Source organism: Primulina huaijiensis, chromosome 5, assembly GCF_012295235.1.
Source record: "Primulina huaijiensis isolate GDHJ02 chromosome 5, ASM1229523v2, whole genome shotgun sequence".
NCBI lineage: Eukaryota > Viridiplantae > Streptophyta > Magnoliopsida > Lamiales > Gesneriaceae > Primulina > Primulina huaijiensis.
Window position 1 is genome coordinate 21,024,482 of NC_133310.1, and position 20,218 is coordinate 21,044,699.

At 32.1% G+C, this 20,218-nt stretch overlaps 2 protein-coding genes across 9 annotated transcripts; one reads left to right on the forward strand and one right to left on the reverse strand.

Annotated features, from left to right (window-relative positions):
- Nucleotides 1–1,719: 1,719 nt before the first annotated feature.
- Nucleotides 1,720–8,323, reverse strand: LOC140977037 (uncharacterized). Of its 5 annotated transcripts, XM_073441565.1 has the most exons (12): nt 8,112–8,222; nt 7,847–7,883; nt 7,310–7,478; nt 7,025–7,209; nt 6,046–6,780; nt 5,859–5,939; nt 3,543–3,855; nt 3,272–3,471; nt 2,870–2,946; nt 2,441–2,542; nt 2,063–2,249; nt 1,720–1,948 (listed from the first exon to the last, which is right to left on the reverse strand). In XM_073441565.1, the coding sequence occupies exons 3-12, from the start codon at nt 7,476–7,478 to the stop codon at nt 1,859–1,861; spliced, it is 2,139 nt and encodes a 712-aa protein (XP_073297666.1). In that variant the 5' UTR covers nt 7,847–7,883; nt 8,112–8,222; the 3' UTR covers nt 1,720–1,858. The 5 variants fall into 5 exon arrangements, with proteins under 5 accessions (XP_073297666.1, XP_073297662.1, XP_073297665.1 ...); XM_073441561.1 differs by lacking the exon at nt 7,847–7,883 and having other exon boundaries at nt 8,193–8,323; XM_073441564.1 differs by lacking the exon at nt 7,847–7,883 and having other exon boundaries at nt 5,859–5,936; nt 8,189–8,323.
- A 7,197-nt stretch (nt 8,324–15,520) lies between these two features.
- LOC140977043 (GRF1-interacting factor 3-like) lies at nt 15,521–19,436 on the forward strand. 4 transcript variants are annotated; one of them, XM_073441573.1, is made up of 5 exons: nt 15,521–15,853; nt 16,183–16,276; nt 18,140–18,216; nt 18,537–18,627; nt 18,704–19,436. In XM_073441573.1, the coding sequence occupies exons 2-5, from the start codon at nt 16,199–16,201 to the stop codon at nt 19,046–19,048; spliced, it is 591 nt and encodes a 196-aa protein (XP_073297674.1). In that variant the 5' UTR covers nt 15,521–15,853; nt 16,183–16,198; the 3' UTR covers nt 19,049–19,436. The 4 variants fall into 4 exon arrangements, with proteins under 4 accessions (XP_073297674.1, XP_073297675.1, XP_073297673.1 ...); XM_073441574.1 differs by having other exon boundaries at nt 15,521–15,843; nt 16,186–16,276; XM_073441572.1 differs by having other exon boundaries at nt 15,528–15,853; nt 16,186–16,276.
- The last annotated feature ends 782 nt before the right edge of the window (nt 19,437–20,218 follow it).

Genomic DNA, 20,218 nt, shown 5'->3' on the forward strand with positions numbered 1-20,218 from the left:
GATCTTCAGTCTTAGCACGATTAAGTTTTAGGTTAGCTTCAACTGGAATCTCAGCAACTTTGCACCATAGAGAAGTCCTCCCCTTGAGTAGTTCAGGGATGTATTTTCTTTGGTTCACAAAATTCCTTCATGATCTTGCAAATTCCATAACAAGAAAAGTATTTAAGCAGTCCTGGGTATTTGATCTCAAAGCCATGTGCTATTTTTCCTTTCAAATGTGCTGATTCTTTTTAATAATTCTCAAGACACCCTCTAACTATCCAACAAAATCCAGATTTTTTTTTTACATTTTATATTCTATATTGTCATTTCATTCTTAAAAATTAATGACTTTTATTTTAAAATTAAATAAAATTATTTTATTCTCTAATTTTGTACGAAACACATGTATCGCGCGTGTCACGATCCGTCACTCTTCATATTCAAGATACATATGTCACGATCCGCTACTTTATATTCAAGAGAGTCCTATAATATTTCCATCAAGGCTCCTTATTTAGCTAAATGATTATGAAAGCTTTTATACTTGACATTTTTCACAACATTCTGGGTTTTTCCACACAAGTGTAAAATGTTAAGTCCCTTTTCTTCGTTAAATTTTTAATGTCGTGATAATTTTGGTAAATGATTATTGGATTATTGATAGAGTTGAACATCACAAAATTAAATGTTACGCCTCGAACATATGCACTTCCTTCCATTACATGTAAAATATGGGAACGTGGATTTTGTGGCTGGCTTTTGCCCTTGCATTTGCTTATTTATAAGAACAGATGGTGAATTATAGTTTCCCAAAAAAAACAAAAAAAAAACAATTGTATTAAAAAAAACTAGCTTAAAACAATTTTCTATTAAATTTATATGGCAATAATANTATTTTATTTAATTAAAAAAATATTACACAATTTATTTTGCAAACCTATGTATACTCTAATTGCTATCATATTCATTTTTCAAAAATTTTAAAATTAATAAAATATTTTCTTTTCTTTATCCAAATTTTTGAATTTTTAAATGATTATATTATTCTTTAAATAAAAAAAAAGTATAATAAAAAATTAAATTAAAAAAAGAACTGTAACACAAAAAATATCACATATATGCATACAACGTGTGCAAAGAGTCGCTCGTTATTATTAAATTTTTAGCATAAATAACACAAAAACTCATGTGAAATAGTCTCACAGANCTCGTTATTATTAAATTTTTTGCATAAATAACACAAAAACTCGTGTGAGACGATCTTACGGGTTAATTTTGTGAGACATATATGTATGAATGACTCTAATCTTATTTCATATAAAAATTTATTTATAAAACTATATGTTAAATAAAAATTTAATTATGCGCACACATTGCTATAATTGATTTAATAAAAACTAATTCAAAGTTGGCTTCGTTTTGATGAAGCATTTTCCCATGAAGACCATGTCAAATAATTGAAAAAAAATACGACATGTAGTAATTGTTATATTATATCTCTAAGACTCTAAGGTTTTAAAAATTCAATATTTTAGTTTCAAATTGAATATTGTTAAATATCTTTTTTGGTAGTTATAAAATTTGATTCTGTAGACGTGAGGGAAAAAAATTGCGATTTTAAAAAAATTTGAATCTTGGGTTCAAATCCCACTTATGTGGTAGTTTAGAAATCCCATGGCATAAAATAATAACAATAATAATAATAATAATAATAATAATAATAAGATTTAATGTCTGAATATAAAAATGACGTCTATCCCACAAAGGAAAAACCTCTTCATGTTTCATACACTTACATCTGCGGTTATTATTCACAGTTGGTGCAGTAACATGCACAGGAAGCATTTCCAGATATATCACATAATGTCTTCTGCGATCACAAGACAAAAGCAGAGAAGAAGCTTCTTTTACCAAGTGCTCTCAGTCCAGCAACCTGCCAGCCACGGCCCTCCTCGTAATATTCGACCTGTCGAAAGGTTCAAAAATAATAATTACCATTATCATCCAAGTTCTTGGTCCAAATTAGTTGAAATCATATTAGTGGATCTATTCGAGGTTCTTGAACATGAAAGCCACATACCGCATCCAGAACTTCGCCATCACCGTCTACCCCGCCAATTACATACATTTTTCCTCCAAGCACAACTGAGCCGAAGTTTCCCCTAGATTTCTTCATTGGCTCCTCTCTCATCCACGAACCAAGACGTGGATCAAAAACCTCAACGGTGGCCACCATTCCAGTTCCATCATACCCGCCCAAAGCATATCTGCAAGATTTAGCATTCATTTCTCAAGTATGAAAACTCACTAGAATATAAACCGAGTTAAAATTAAGGATTAGCCTCTGGATAAAATATCCACTTAAATTCATTATTGTTTAATATATATGCACTTCAATAAAGAAAATGGAATATATATATATATCTCACAGAAGAATTGAGCCAGAATCAGAACTTACAGTTTTTCATTAAATGCAACCAAAGAATGGCATCCTCTCTTTGCACTCATAGAACCTAGTCGAGTCCATGAACGCTCTCTAGGATCAAATCTTTCAAGGGACCTGCCAAAAATTAAAAAAAAAACTTAGAAAAAGTAGGTCGAACGACATAACAACAAAAGAGATGTTATCCAGAATGAATTTATAATGAAAAAGATTCGAAGTATTTGAAATACTACTTGAAGTTCTGAACCTAAAATTAGAGAGCACACTATAGCCTTAACTCTAACCAGGGAACCCAACATCAATCTCTGGAACTAAAACATTTTCCAGAAAAAATTGTCGTTTAGAGTCACAATTAGTAAGAAGAAACCTGTGAATGCATTGTAAAATAGTGTATACCAATAGGTAAAATAATAAAAAAGACAGTCTGACTGTAAATCTTCTCACCTCAAGTAATCTATTCCATCAAAGCCACCAGCAACATAAAGTGATCCGTTCATGTCTACAGCTCCTGGGGCATATCGCTGCATGGGAAGAAGGCAAAAAAAAATAAACATAAAACACGGATAAGATCAACTCTGGATCAGTAACCAGTCGTCGTTATCCAAACTTCATAAGCGTGGATTATTAACTCCACCTAATAATATTTTTTTAAAAAAAGAACGATAACTAAGATAATTAACTTGGTATTTACATGCACATTTGCCACTAATACTGAATGCTGTTGCATACTCTATTCTGGGTATGGAACAGAAAGATACAGCTAGTATCCACCAAAAGGAATGAATCTTTTTGTTTACCGTTTGAAATATGTTATGGGCTGAAAATAATATAGGATGTTTAACTTACCCGTTCAAGCATCGGACTAACAAGGATCCATCTTCCAGCTCTCAGATCCAATTCTTCCACCTCCGAGAAACATTTGGTTCCATCTCCACCACCAGTAACGAAAATTTTTTCACATAAAGATGCTCCAGCCGAGCTTCCCTTTCTTCTATTTAAAGAAGGTCGTTGTATACATTGACCATTTGTGGGATTGTATAATTCAACTGCCAACAAACGTTCAAATTTACCAGAAAGAGAGAAAATTAATAGACATGTAGTATTTGGACAATTATACCTGTGTCATACCATACACCACTCTGTACACCACCAAACACATAGATCTCTCCATTTAATTTGGCTGCAGAGGCATATGATCGCACAGTTGTTGAGACAAGTGGTTTGACTAAGTCCTTAGAAGGGGAATATGAACTCAAAACTGGAAGCCATGAGCATCCATCAAATCCTCCAACTATGAACACCAACTCATTCACTGTAGAATTCAAACTTTCGTATCCTTCAATCTCACAGTAATTTCTTCTTAAAGATGGCCCAGATTCCAACAAATTACAACGCTCCTTCAAATGGTGAATTTCCATCTTTGAGATGTCCTATACAGGGAAAAAAAATTTCACCATAACATTGAGAAAACAGTAAAAACAGACTACCTTTCTGACAATCCTTTAAAAATCTAAGCATGAGATGCTTCACAAAATGCCATGCTAAAATCAAAATAACAGGTACACAGGCAAACAGTGATCGAAATACAACATGCTTCATCCACTCTGAATCTAAATGCTGTCAGCATAAGCAAAAAATGCAGGCCAAGCCCGTGATTCATAAATTTTCATTTGATATGGCTGAGAGAATAATACCAATTAGAGCAACAAAAGAATACACCCCCAATCATGCTAAGACAAGGTAGCAAGACTACCTAAAGCTAGCATTATTGCACCACAAACCGTCATAATTATATAGATAATGACAAAAGTGTGACGTAGTACCAGTACATATATTGTGACAGGATTTAAGACTTGAAAGCCAAACAAATTTCAATAAAGATTGCATACACTTGCCAAGTGATTGCTCTAATCCTTAATTTCATTGTATGTTTTTCATTTTTTTGTTTCGCGGTTCTCGTTGTTATTCTGTTTTTTCCTGAATCATCCTTGTTTCGCTTTTCATTATTTGATTTGTTTGAATTCTTTCAAGATCTCTTTTTTTCAAGGCAACACAACTTTTGAGGAAAAAAATTAGAGGGGGAAAAGGGAAAATTTTCTTACAAGAAAGGTCGTGGGGTTTTAGTTTTATTGTTTTAGATCCAAGAACTTAGAATATTGAAGAAGGTTGGGAAGAGAAAATCATCTTTCACTAATATAAATTCATTAAAACAAGGATTCTTGAATTATTTAATTCTTTCAAGAATTCTTGAATATATATTTTTTCCTTTGAATTAAAAATTCTTTTTTAAATAAGGTTCAGTAAAATCTTAGGGTTAATTCACTTAATTACCTAGATAACATATTCAACTTGTTCACTTTTTCCTGCTCAAGGTGCAGATGATTTTCTCTCAATTCCCAAGTCCGATTTGTTCAATTCTAATTAGTCCCTGTCGTGAATTTCTCTCAATTCCCAGGTTAGATTTTGTTCAGATTTTAAGTAGTCCCTGTAGTTTCCAGCTTCTCTGATTTCAGCCATAAATTTATGAGTAACAGTAAATACACCCTTCAACGTTCTGGGCATTTTAATTTGGTCCCCCTGATGAAAATAGTAAAGAATTCATGGTCACTGTCAAGATGGAGCTCAAAAGTTTCCAGTTTAATTTATGTTCATCCTTTTCATTGTTTTAGAGTCTTAGAATTACTCGCTTCTTAATTGATCATACATCTTCTTTTGGCCTGGATTCAAACACTGTTTTATCTAAATTTGGTAAGGCATCCAAAAACGATAAAGCAAAGGATAGTAGCAAGGTTGCTGTTTGCACCACATAACAAGCGATATAGTAAGATATTGAACATATGAAGGCAGAGCTTGGGATGTACAAGGCTGAAGGATGTACAAATCAAATTAAGATTAACTGTAGTTAATAATCCTTGGTGTTTGAAATTGAATAAAGACAATATCTGCACATTGTTGGGATATTGGTCAGATTCAGTTTATTGATGGATTCTAATAATTACAAAGATTTTGTACAAAACAAACTTCAATGCATAGCCAAACTTAGCACATATTCATATACATACATGACATGACATTTTGATGACTGCCATATAGCATTACAAAATTTTAGAACTCAAATTAATGTGTAGATATAAAAACTCAAAAGAGAATTAAAATGCAAAACCATCCAAAAACTCTCGATACCCTCCTTCCAATAAAAGGTTTTAGTCTATCTTTTACCAAATTTGAACTTAATTAACTTTCCAAAATTCACATATAAACAACTTTAGTGTATTGGCTTCTGCACAAAAAATATTATCAGTCATTTCACAAAATATTTTAACATAAAAACAAGGGACATAGAATGTTAAGCTCAGAAATATGAATAGGACTTGATTCAATTACAGGAGCCTTGACTGCAAACAGAGTCACACCATTGGGTAAGCAAACATACCAGATCGTGCTCCAAGGAATTGATTCGAAGTTGCTGTTCTAAATGAGACACTTTCAATTCTTCAACTTCTCCAATCAACTTCTAATGTATACAACCGAGTAAAATGGAAAAATTAAATTAGAAAATGATTCTGAACAAGCTGCACGTGAACGAATGCATAAATGATAATATACTAAGCTCAAGGTACCTTCCAGACCACAGAGTGATACTCAGAATGCTCAATATCCCTAACCAACCCATCCGATATTATGTTCTTGTTCTCTCCCCGGTCCTCAGAGAAAGATGAACCACATTTCATGTTGGGCACATCTAGACAAGCTTCAAACTTTTTAACTCCATCCCCAGTGGATATGCGCTCTTCCCATGTGTTAGGGGGTGATGAAGCACATTCCACATTCAGTTCATCGGAACAATCTTCAGCCCCTCTACAATCATCACGAATGATTGAAATTCCACCATTCTCTATGCCATGACACCACTGCTGTGCAACAGAAGCATTTTTGTTCAAAAGGACAGAGGCATAAGAATGCTGATGACTTTCCTTCAAGTTCATTTCAGTTGTTGAGCTGGAACCATGCCATGAATCTTGCTGCAAGATAAACTGGTTGGGTGGTGCAGGCAACTCTTCTAATTTGAGGTCCTTAGATTCAACTGCCTCATCGACGTCGGAGGAGGGCAAAGCATCAAACATATTGTTTGATTGAGCTACAACTGGTCGATTAATGTTTGATCGAGCTACAACTGGTCGATGGGGTGTATTCTCCGTCAAGGGTGAAGCGGAGAATAACTTTGTTAATCTATTGGCTTGCCTTCTGTCAAGCTCGAACCAAAACAGCTTCTCTTCATAATAATTTTTAGCCATTACTGGTTTGAACTCTTCTTCACGCAACGGCCGGCATCGTCTAAGGACTCGTACTCGCACCTAAAGAGAGAAAATTATGCAATGAGTATGCTAACCTCTGTAACATCATTTACAATATGAACCACACAGTAGAGAGCATGAACCAAGTGGAGCTCATTAATCGATCCTTTCTATTGACAAGAACCTGCATCCAACCTCAAAACCCCCAAATGCACACGGATAAGAACCATAGAAAAATTCAAATCATCTTTGAGGCAAAAGAATCTATAAAAGTACAAAAACAAGGGGTCTTTAGCTTGCACACCTGTGCACCATATGGTGTACATTCCGCTTCTTCACCCCCTAACCATGCATGTGGATCTATATTCATCTGTCCCAGGGAAGTTGCCTCGAAGATTCCATGAAGTGTCCGATCACTGTAATTGAAGAGAAATAGAGGTAATCCAGGAGTGATGTGCTTTACATAAGAAAAATGGTTCGCTGGCAATCCTGTTGAAAATTTGTGAAGAAAATATCACAGGTCAATTTCAAACTGGACGGGTTAGCAAAATACTGAAGTATAGGCATGCATTTCAGGCGGCAAGCTCACCAAACAAAAGCTTGTGCAAGCATTCCTGCATCGTATGATGCTTGCATCCAAATATAACCGCGGCAAGTTCATTTTTCGTAATATTTCTCGCAGAAGCACTACAGTTCACTGTCCATTTGGCATTAGATTTTTCCTTCGGATGAGTTTTATTTTTTCTTCCAGCCCCCATCTACAATTGTCGGAAATACACAAAATTAAAAAATGTCAATCTTTACGGCAGAGTAACAACAATATAAGATTAAGAAGTAATATTTACATTTGGGGAGCAAAAACATCTTCAAGCATGAAAGAGATAACAAAAGCCACAAAAAACAAACTCAGAAACACAATAAATCAATATTCCCGATTATCCTTCATTCTTCAACGTGCTGTTCTCGTAGATAAACACCGCAGAACACTGATTAAGCTCTAAAGTTAAGGGGAGGCCGATTAAATAGTCCACGATGCAACGAAAATACTGAAATTGTTAAAAGGGCAACAAAATTAAAACGACAAAATCCTCTGGTGCAGAACACAAACGAACATTTCTCTACGCACTTGTTTCGAGTGAATCAACCCGTCTAACGGACCCCCGCTGTTCCAAGCACAAAAGAAAAATAAATTTTAAGCAAAGAAAATCACGATGAAACAAGCGTAAACTCATAAACCCGCCGGCAGCGAAACGCAAACAACAAAACCTTTTCAATTTCCGCAAAGAGAATCCAACAAATTTCTCACCACGTCATAAAAAGCAGAGAACAAAAATCATAGAAACACCCAAAAGTACAAAAAAATGGAAAACGAAAATGTGAGAATCAAGAACCTCTGCAAACCCCGGCAGTTCCCGTACCTGAACCTTAGTAAGAAAAAAACAAGAACAAAAATTCTTCGTGTGCTTACGTACGTCTGTAGTATCACCAGAGAGAAAATTGATGGAAAGTTTCAGAAATCCTCGAGCGAAATTGAAGAGTGAAGATTGATTGGGGAGCTGATCTCGCGCGGGTAACGGTCTTTCTTTATTTCTTTAAGCAGCATTCTGCAATGTTGAAGTTCTGAAAAGATGGTGAAAATGGAAGAAACGGAAAAAACAAAACTGAAGTAAATGTCAATAATGCCCCTACGGTAGGGAGGGAATTACCATTTTCCTGTTTTCGATTTTTTCCCTCCCTCATTTTTCAATTACACAAACTATCTAATATTTAACATAATTATAGATATATTTATAAATGTGTTATTTTCTATTTATTCAAATTATATTAATTTTATACGCCTAAAATTATAATATAAAAATTATATTTTGTATAATAAATTTCATGTTCACGCAATACATACTACACTACAGGTAGTATTATTAATTAGTCAGTCACCAATACTAACTAATTTTCAGTGAAATTTTTGTCTTTATTTCAAAAATATTCTTAATGTGTTTGGTAATGCATACAATTTTGTTATTGAAATCGATGTGTTTTTCACATATTTAAACTTTTTATGTTGTAACTTATATTTTATTGGATGATTATTAATTAATTTGTACTCGGAATTTTTTATCGAAATTGAATTATAATTATTTGTAAAAGTATACCATGTTTATTTTTTATAATTATAAAAATCAGATCACTAATCGCATCTCATATCTGAAATATATTTATTAATACATAATATAATATAATATGTATTACTGTGATTAAAGTTGATGCATGTAAAGTTGTTATTTTTGCCATGTCATGTTATTTTTCTTCCCTAAAACACTCATTCTTCATAAATATAATTATTTTTAAAATAAACTAAAATATAATAAATTAGTGATTAAAAAACGAAAGAAATTAAAAATTCAACATTAATAATCTAATTAATTATATATCATATAATAATTTATTATATGTAAATATAAAATATATTTTAAATAAAAATGTAATTTACATGCACACACAAGGTTTACTAAGTATATATAAATTTATAGTAGAGGTGTGACAAAATGCATATAGTTAATTAAAAACGGAGGAGAATTCAATTTAATGCATTATTATAAATATAGATATATAATATCGTTGAGTTAAGCGTGTACGAATAATAATAACACTATGGTAAGTGATATCTTGGGAAGTTTTTGTACGCCAAGTTACTGATGTTATGCCGCTTGACCTGATTGGCTAGGTAGACCGTAAAAGAGTGAGATCAGATCTTAACGGGTAATATTGTCTCTACTAGGGACAAGATGGATGATAGGAAAATGACAAAACTAATATTTATGGGAAATGAGACAACACAAACACATAGACATACATCTCTCATGACTCATGGGCGTAGCAACCCAATGCAATAACATTTAAGTAGGTGTACTATGCGATGTCACGAGTATATGGAAATAAAGTTGTGCATAGGCTAACAGTTATAACTTTTGACCTAGTGGTAAGCGTTTGTTGATAACAATTGGCATCAAAGCGATATCACGAATTCAAGTCACCCAATAAGCATATTTCTATATTTTTTGAGAAAAGTTGGGTTAGAAGTGCATTAGTGATATTATTACTAAGATTAGTAATTGTCTAGGAAGTTATCATGCGTCAAGCTGCTGATGTTGTGTCGATTGATTTGGTTGGCTAGATGGCCCTTAAAATAGTGACGTCAGATCTTAACATGTAATATTGTTTATGATGAGGACTTGGCCGACGGTGGGAAAATTGTAAGACTAGTTTCTAAGTGATATGAAACAACATCAACAGATAGACACGCATCTCCTCAGACTCATCGGTATAACATTACGACCCATCAACATTCAAATAAGAGCATTATGTGTTGTCACAAATATAAAAAATTAGAGTTACTTCTTCACCAACAGCTATACAAATACTTATTCAATTATTTGTTTTTTTATTTTTGATTTTATTCTATTTATATAAGCGTCTTTTTTAATAATAATAAAAAAAACTATATGTGTACGTCTTGTAAACATATACTAGTAAAGAAGAGGGATATAAATTATTATAGTTTCATCGTTTGATATATTTTGTTTTTATCACAAACTTTTCAAATTACCAACTTCGTCGATCATATGTGAAATATTAAATAGACAGTATCCAAAACAAATGTTGAACTGTTTTTCAAAATTATTGATACTGTAAAAATGATATTGTTAATTTATTATTATATATTTATAAAAAACTAATAAGGATCCAATTTGCTCTGTCAATCACCGCCACCTATAAATTGAGTGTCAGATGGAATTTTGACCAAAATATTTTGGTGCTATCATAAATGTGAAAAATATTTGTGTTGAAAATGTGAATGTTGAATGTTGAAAATTAGGTAAAATTAGGTGTTGAATATTGAAAATTAGTGTGTGATGATGTAGGTAATGATGTATTTTATTTTTGGATTATTTGTAAAAATTTTCTATAAATAGATCTCTCATTTGTGTAGAAAATCACAATTGAGTTGAGAGAAAAATATTATAAAGTGTGTAGTGTGATAATTTTAAGAGTTTGAGATTTTTACTTTTTACCGTAAATTTTTACTTTTTCACAACAATAACCTCTTATTTTTATTTATTTTTTATTACAACTCACGCGAGGAAGGAGATCGAATCCGAGAAAATTGACTATTCCGACAGGGGTGAGATCACTGAGCTACAAGCCCGGTCTCCATGACCTCATATATTTGAATCTATTGGACTACGGAAAATTCATCATTTAGTGTATATTTACAGTATTTTTATTTATATATAATACTTTATATTTTTAGTTAATTTATCCTGAAAATTTAATTTTCTTAATTTTTTGTCTAGTTTTATTTAGTGTTTTTTTAGCGTGTTGTATTGTTTATGGGTTTTTTTTTTTTTTTTTTTTTTTTTTTTTTTTTTTTTTTTTTTTTTTTTTTTTTTTTTTTTTTTTTTTTTTTTTTTTTTTTTTTTTTTTTTTTTTTTTTTTTTTTTTTTTTTTTTTTTTTTTTTTTTTTTTTTTTTTTTTTTTTTTTTTTTTTTTTTTTTTTTTTTTTTTTTTTTTTTTTTTTTTTTTTTTTTTTTTTTTTTTTTTTTTTTTTTTTTTTTTTTTTTTTTTTTTTTTTTTTTTTTTTTTTTTTTTTTTTTTTTTTTTTTTTTTTTTTTTTTTTTTTTTTTTTTTTTTTTTTTTTTTTTTTTTTTTTTTTTTTTTTTTTTTTTTTTTTTTTTTTTTTTTTTTTTTTTTTTTTTTTTTTTTTTTTTTTTTTTTTTTTTTTTTTTTTTTTTTTTTTTTTTTTTTTTTTTTTTTTTTTTTTTTTTTTTTTTTTTTTTTTTTTTTTTTTTTTTTTTTTTTTTTTTTTTTTTTTTTTTTTTTTTTTTTTTTATCTTTTTATGGTTTGATGGATATATTTAGAAAATAAATTGATGTTTACCAACAATTAGTAATTTTCTTTATTCCAAAATTGACCTAATGAAAGACCCAGATTGCCCTTGTTCAGGTACACCCGTTGCTATCTGACGAAGACAACTATTGTCGCGTTAAATAGCTTTCCCGCGTTGTTGCTTCTGTTTCCTCTACGTTTTCCTTTCAGGGAAATCAAATTACTGCTAGATGGATTTTGAATTTTAATTATTAAAACTCGTAATTGATCTTTTTCAATGTGTACTAGATAAAAATTTAAACTAATATAATATTCTATCAATCATGTTAATCAGATAAAACAGTATTGAACAAGTTCTGTGTGATAAACTCGTTCAAAAAAGTGTTGATAGTCTTAATAATTGGTCAAATGATTACCTACCCACCAACTCGAACATATTTTTAAAAGCTGTATTTTCATTAATATTGTTATTATGTACAATTGTTATTCTCGCTTTTATAAATCATAGTCGATAATCACATACCAATTTTTGTAATAGTACATTTCCTCTGTGATTAAATTATATTGTTGATGTTGCACGTCATACAGTGAACAAAAAAATATTTAAACGTGACACAAGTTAACTATGCTTTGTTTGGTATGGCGGATGAGGTTGGATAAAGGGATGATTTTTGCCTTACACGAATTTTAGGCCTATTTTTCACTAAACTCGTTTTATCAACCATACCAATGACTAGGTGGTATTAAATCTGGTTATTGAAACTCACCTATGCCCAAAGACCAAGAATCCATATTTTAAACATATTTTATTCAAAAAATGTCCTTTTTCATACCCAAAAATAAAAAAAACAAGCGCAACTCTAATAAATGTTGGTTAGGGTTATGTAATTGTAGGATATTAAAAGGGTAATTTGGGCATAAGGTAGAAAGATGAGACCACCCGGGCCAAGCCGGGCTGACACATGATAGTAACAAAAATGCTAAATTGATCTGATCCGAACCTGAACCTACTGAAAACTCAGAATTGTACTCGAACTCGATTAACACGACTCAATCCGATCAACTCGACAACCCGATTTTATTCTTTTTAAAAATAATTTAATACAAATTTAAAAAAATTAATAATATTTAATTTAAGCACATAGTAACGAAAATTCACATATATATGATTTAAATTTGAAAGTTTAATTGTAGAAAATTAAAAATATATTTATTAAATCAAATAAATAAAAAAAATTTTAAAAAAAGGGACAAATTAATTATTAAATGATGAAAATTTATGATATAAATGCACAATAATTTTTTTTCAAAGATGCAATATATAAAAATGTAGACAATATTTATTAAATATATATATTTTAAAAAAATTAAAATTTTCGTGTCAACTGAACTAGACCCGAACTTGATATCATAACTGGAAGCATGTTCAGAAGAGACATGCTGACCAATGAAGATTGAAAAGGTAAACATCGTGTTGTATTTAATTCACACATAGCATTACACACACATGTGTATGTGTAACTCATTTAGAACACATAAATAGGTTAGTATGTCAAACTAGTCCAAAATTGTGGGTTCTTAAGGGCTGATACCATTTGGACCCGAGTAAGATTGAATTACCAGTTGAATTTTACTTGTGATTACAGATTAGAAGAATAAATATCATCAAGGGAAACACTTTCGCACTTGAATTGTAGATGTTCGAGGCAGCTAACCCAAATGATCAAATATAAAGGTCCTATAATCACTTTTGGTGACAATGCAAAAGGTAAAACCGTGGATAATGGTAAAATCATGAAAACATTATTATTAATGATGTGTTACTTATTGAAAATTTGTGCTACAATCTAATTATTATCTGTCAACTCTGTGATAATGACTACTTAGTTTAATTTCTTAAAAATATGTGCTTGATTAAGGATGACAACAATTAAACTTTACTACCAGGAATTAGAAATGACAATGTCTATAAGATTGACTGAAATAGTAACTATTTAGGCTCATCCATATGTTTTGTGGCAGTTAATCAAGATAAACATAAATTGTGGCATAGAAGGCTGAACCACTTTAATTTTAGATCTATCAACGACTTGCGTGATCTAAGTTTAGTCGATGGCTTGTATGACTTAAAATTTTTCGAGAATCATATATGTTATACATGTCAGTTGGGTAAGCAAATAAGATCTAGTTTTAAAAACAAATTTAACAACCTAATAACTAGATGCTTAGAACTCTTGCATGTGGATTTATTTGGTCTAATTCCTATAATGACTTAGGGGGAATGAAATATATTATTGATGATGTTTATCGATTTACTTGGATTATGTTTTTAAGTGTTAAAAATTGCACCAGTAACCAACTGATTAAATTTCTTAAGTGCATTCAAAATGAGAAATCAAATTCAGTAATCAAGATCAGAAGTGATCTATGAATTGAATTTACTAACAAAATTCTTGAGTCTTATTTGTGAGAACAAGGAATTCATAATGAATATTCAGCTGACCAATCTCCTGAATAAAATGAAGTAGCCGAAAGAAGGAACATAACCTTGAAAGAAGCTGACAGGACTATACTTGCTGATTTATGAATCTCACAAATTTTTTTGGCAGAAGCTATCAATATTGCATGTTACATTCAAAATAGAACAATGATCAATAAGAAAACTGATAAAACTCCATATGAGATATGAAATGTGAGTAAGCATAATATGTCATATTTTCCACATTTTTTGATTGACATGTTACATTTATAATAATGGTAAAAATCATTTGACTGCATTTGATGTTAAATCAGATTTTGGTATTTTTTATGAGATATTTTGCAGTGAGAGACGACCATATCACTCACTGGGACCTATCATGCTGCTTTACAAAAACTTATAACTAGTGGTAACAGTGCAACTCTAATATTTTAAACCGTACGACAACTCAAGCATCATATTTTGATTACTCTACTAAGTAGAGATAATTATTGCACTTCAACAATCACTATCGCAATAATTACACTCCTTACAATAAATGAGGATCAAACATGTGACATTGACTTTGATATTAAGTGTAGGACCGGATGCTTGTTACTTTATCAAAAGCTAAAGTTGATGGTAATAATGCAACTATAATCTTTTAAATCATCCAATAAATCAAACACAATATTCGATAAGCCACGAAAGAGAAACATAATGAATTTTGCGGTTGATAGAAGTAAGGGTGTTCATCGGTCGGTTCGGTTCGGTTTTCGGTTTTTTATTTCGGTTTTTTCGGTTTTAGAAATATATAATACGATATTCANCAAATAAACTTCGATTTTAACATTTATATCTGAATTACAAAATTCGATTTTCGGTTCGGTTCGGTTCGGTGTTCGATTTTTTCGATTTGGATTTTCGGTTTTTTCGATTTTATCCGAAATTTGAACACCCTTAGATAGAAGTTGATGGAATATTTATGATGTTGCTAAGTTTCAATAGTGATGATTTGTTTAGATTATTATGATTGAAAATTTATAAGTTTCGCTATTATTTTATGTTGTGAATTGAAAAAGTATTAATTAGATTCGTAATAAAATAGACCAGTTTTCTAATATTTATATATTTTTTAGGTTTAACATTTTGGAAAATTTAACCATGACTATTGAGGATGTTGTCATGTCACCAACTTTAGGATCGGGACGTGACAATATGGAAAGCATAGACACATTTTGTTTCTTGATCTATTTTTTTGTTTGTTTGTTTACATTTTTTTAATTTTATAATTTCAAATTAAAATATGATATTTTATTATTTTTTACTATTATTATATTAACTACATTTGAATATAAAGTAAATTTTTTTAAAAAAAACTGTAAAAATACGTAATCCATTAACACTAGTATATGTTAGAGCCGAAGTTGGGTAGTCTGCAACCGCTATAGGTCCAAATTTAATAAAACGACACAGCACAAGATGTTAATGTAACAGGCACATAAAAATTATTTTCTTAAGAGTTCACTCCACTATTTTTTCTCCTCCGCCGCTCCCACTGTTCTCGCCGCCCTCTTCCGCCACTGACATTGCTATATCCACGACAAACAGCTATAGTTTCACCAACCCCAATTCGACTCCAGTCATCCTTAAACGTCGCTGTAGCCTGCACCGCCAAAGAACAACTTGCCATTCCTCGCTACTGTTTTACTCCCTGTTGGCTGTTGTGCTTCGCTCTTCTCTCCTGGGCGTGCCGGAAATTTACACTTTCACGCATTACGTGAGTTTGGGTAGGTTTTGAATACTGGAGGGGTTTGAAACTAGGGTTTTTAACTCGGTTGGTTAATTTAGGGATTTGGATTTAGTTTGGGTGGGTTTGATTTTATCATGGGAAGACCGTGGCATGGTTTATACAATTTGACGCGCGGTGTGGCATGTTTTGATAAATTGTACGCTAATTTTGAATAATTTTAGCAGTTTTTGAATTGTTTTTGTGCTGTCTTGATTTTTACCAACTTAACTGTAGCCGTGGGATTCACTTTCCTCTCATGTATTGGGGTTCTTTTATTGTTTTTATGTTGTTTTATCTAAATAATTAAGAATTGTGGTTTTAATCAAGCAGTAAAGCTGTAGAGATGCAGCAACCAGGTCCGATGTTTCAAGTCACGCCGTCATTTCCATCCACTAACATCACCACCGAACAAATCCAGAAGGTATTCTACACTGTTGATGCTAACAAAAAGAACCAAGTTGCATGTTACTCCTTTTTGCATATTCGAGCAGTTTTAGCTATGCCCCAGAGCTCAGTTTTCATGTAAATTTTTCTGAAAGGAAATCTGTTCAACTTAAAGTTTGGATTTGGTTTGTTTCTAGCTTAATTATCATTTTTTTCCAAGCAAATTATTGAATTTGGGTTTCTAGCTATACATGAAAATATATTTGAATATTTTTGAGCTTGCCTGAACTTCAATAATTTCAAAATATATTGAAAAATATTTTAGCCATCCAGAAAAGGTTCAAACACGCTTGGTTCGGTTCATTTGTAGCCTTATTATGCAGTCACTCTCAGCAAGTTTCTGGGCATTCTTAAGATTTGAATAGTAGCTTTGTATGAGTTTCTTGGGTTCTGAATGATCATGTGGTATAATGCCATTTTATGTCATTTGATCTACTGGCTATTGTGCCTCATTAGGTTTGATGCATCGGTCCATTTTTTACTTGGTTAGCTCAATCTTTTGTAGCAAGGAACTTTGGGAGATATTATGCCTTTACTTTGATAGTGATGCCACTTTTCTTATGGTGCTGGTTGCATGAACTTATTCATGAACACTAAAATTGATTCCAAGTAGTATAAACCCTTAACTTGCTGATAGGTCACCTCTTGCAAAAGAGAAATCATTGTCGGTCTCCCTGCATCATAGCATTTTGACATTGACAGTCTATTATATGGTGAGCTGATAAGTCTGACTCTAATATCCATAAGCTCTTATTCTTTGTTGTCTCAAAAGCGTATTCTTGCAAGTTTTCCTCGCTTTATATGAGCACATGTAAATTTCTAATGGAAGTATTGATATATCCGTTTGAGTTAAGTTAAATCGAGGCCCTGATTCGATCAACTCATACAATAAAGTTTAATCATCACTTTCATCAAATGAAAACAAAATGACTTTAATGGCCTATTGGTTATTCGTAAATTTTACGAATCAGGAATGTTCAATCATGTTCGAAATACTGTCCTCAATTATTCAGCATCTGGATTGCATGGAAAAATGGAAATCTCTCACAATTTTGCTAAAAATGGAAAATATGATATTGCTTTTTCAAAATCGGTCTGATGGACCAAAAAGATACATGAGTTAATTACAATTTTCCTTCTGTCGTGTGTATGAATGTCCATGATATTTGATCGCTCGTGAAATGCTTTAAGTTTGTTTGTATGAGACCAAAAGTTAAAGGTGAATCTCGTGCTCCTGTTGTCTTTGTTAAGAGATTTCAGCCATTTGTAACCCTCATCGGCAATCGCCCCTTCCATGTGCAACTTACCAACCTTTCTCTGGGAATTTCTTCATGGCTTCTGGAGAGCCATCATTATGTTCTCAATGTGGCCACCGCATCCTAAAGCATCTAATTAAACAATTCCAAGTACCTAAGATCCTTTAACAGAGACTAGGTTCCTTTGCCAAAGCATCTATTTAACCAATCCCAGTTACCTAATATCATTTAACTGATACTCGATTCCATTGCCAAATGTACCAAACTGAAGAGATCTTCATCTTCTATTTTAAATGCTGTCAAACGGGAACATCATGAGTGTTGGTACAAGCAGAATGTAGTCCAGTATGCAAGAAGATTTAAGACTGGTTGTGAGTTGAGATATTCTCCAAGCTCTGGAGGACATTTTAACTTTTCTGAACCGCGAATGAGTGGCAGCGATGTAAGTAAGATAACATAAGTTATCTTCTCATCTGGATGTCATGGTAGATTTAGTCTTTTCTTACATGCAAAACGCTGAACAATAGGGTTAAGATAGGACCCACCCACTCTTTATGCTACACTAATACCAACCATTGATGCAGTACCTTGACGAGAACAAGAAATTGATATTGGCAATTTTGGACAATCAAAATCTTGGCAAACTTGCTGAATGCGCCCAGTAAGTGGTTTCTGTCATTATCTCTTCATGTGTGAGTGCACATACATTTATGTGATCATTCTTGCTGATGTGTTTGCTTCTGGCTTCGATCTATCTTGTTACCAACTTTATTACCCATTAAGTAGACAGACAGTGCATTTTAGACGTTCACAAGTGTTCATGGATTATGAAACTCTCTGCTTCTGTGTGCACGTCTCGTTAAAAATAATATTAACAAAAAAGCCGCCAAAAGTTTTCTAATGCTTCATTTATTTCTTAAAAGCTTCGTGGATATGTTTTAATTCGAATACCTTTTTGACTTGTATTATCTTGACTAAAAGATACCAGGCGCAACTTCAAAAGAATTTGATGTATTTAGCCGCCATTGCTGATGCCCAACCGCAGACACTGTCACCATCAATGCCTCCCCCGGTATCTTGTGTAGATACATTAATACCTAACAAGACTTTACTTTTACCATTACATATCGATCTTATCCATACATCAGCACATGCAGATGACTCCAAATAATGTACTGCAACAAGGGGGTCTTTACATGCCACATCCTCAGGCAGCAGGCATGGCTCAGCAACCAGGTACATTCGCCCAACGAGCACCATTCAGTACTCCACATCCGATGCAGGACCCGCGGCATCAACGACCTCAACAAGTCCACCCACAATCCACACAAGGGCTAATGGCCATGTGGCCTGTTGGAGCCACGAATGGCACGAATCCCATGCACAAGAATGCCAATCTTGGAGGGTTCAACAGCAGTTTACCCGCTTTAAATCCAGGAAATAATCCAGATAAACCTGAGAGTGGTGCCACACCTAAGTCCGATGTCCAATGAGGTTATGCCATCGTACGTGGTAGCGCAGATGAAGATAAAGCAAAATAAAAGGCTCAAAAGTGGTGGCGTCTGGTCGTTGATAATAGGCTCTCTACTGTAAAACTAGCAACATCTGGTTCCATTTTACTGTAGAGTTAGATGGTCTCTTATCATCTTTCCGAGACAGGACAGCTGTGTTTTTGGTTTACTTGTTTCGTCCTGGTTTTACTCATATTGTAAATAAAGGAAGACAAGCTGGTTTCATTGCTCCAATGTCTTTCGTTCGTTTTATATCGAAGAGCAAATCTACGTAAAGTTTTTGTGTTTGTGATGCATCTGCTTTTGAGCACTAAAACGTGGACTATTCATTCTTTCCGACCTTGTCTTTCGATTTAAGATTTTCCTTGTATCCTTGTATAGTTGTATTCAATCTTTCTGACCTTGTTTTTATTAATATTTTGTACAAAATTTTCTTCATTCGTAAGAAGAAAAAAAAAAGAATTTCCTCGTATCCATTTCAAAATACAAAAATCCGTTATAAATTTAACAATGCGTTGAATATAAATATATAATTGAACAAGTTACTACACATGCATGTTGCATAATAGAGAAAATTAGAGTTTCTGATATATAAATCAGTAATTATAGACAACGGCAAGTCTTAACTACATATAATAATTTTAAAATACGCGGTAAACTGCTTACCATAAACATTAAAAATAATCTGAAAAAATTAAGTATCATGAAAAAATGTCAGGAAATTTATTTATTTTTAATTATTTTTTAAAATAATATGACCTAATGCTGAGGGGGTAATTCCCCAAAATAATGATTAAAATAATAAATAGTAAAAGAGTTTGTGGCGCGTTCTCAGTGAGATTCGGATCAGAACGATGAGGTGTGCACATGGTGAAGAAGGATAAAAACAATAATAACAAAGGTCACAATTGTTGACATGTAATTGGCTTCGATTTAACACATAGCTCTCTGCGTGTCCTCTTCATTAGAGATTTAATTGTATTTATGAAATCTAATTAAATAAAGTCAAGATAGTTGGTTCGGTGCAAGATGTTTTTGATACGTATAACATATTTATATATGTGATACAGATTCACTTAATTCATATTTACAATAAAAAAATAACGTAAAAAAAAATATATAAAATATGGTCGAATTTTATACATGTGACTA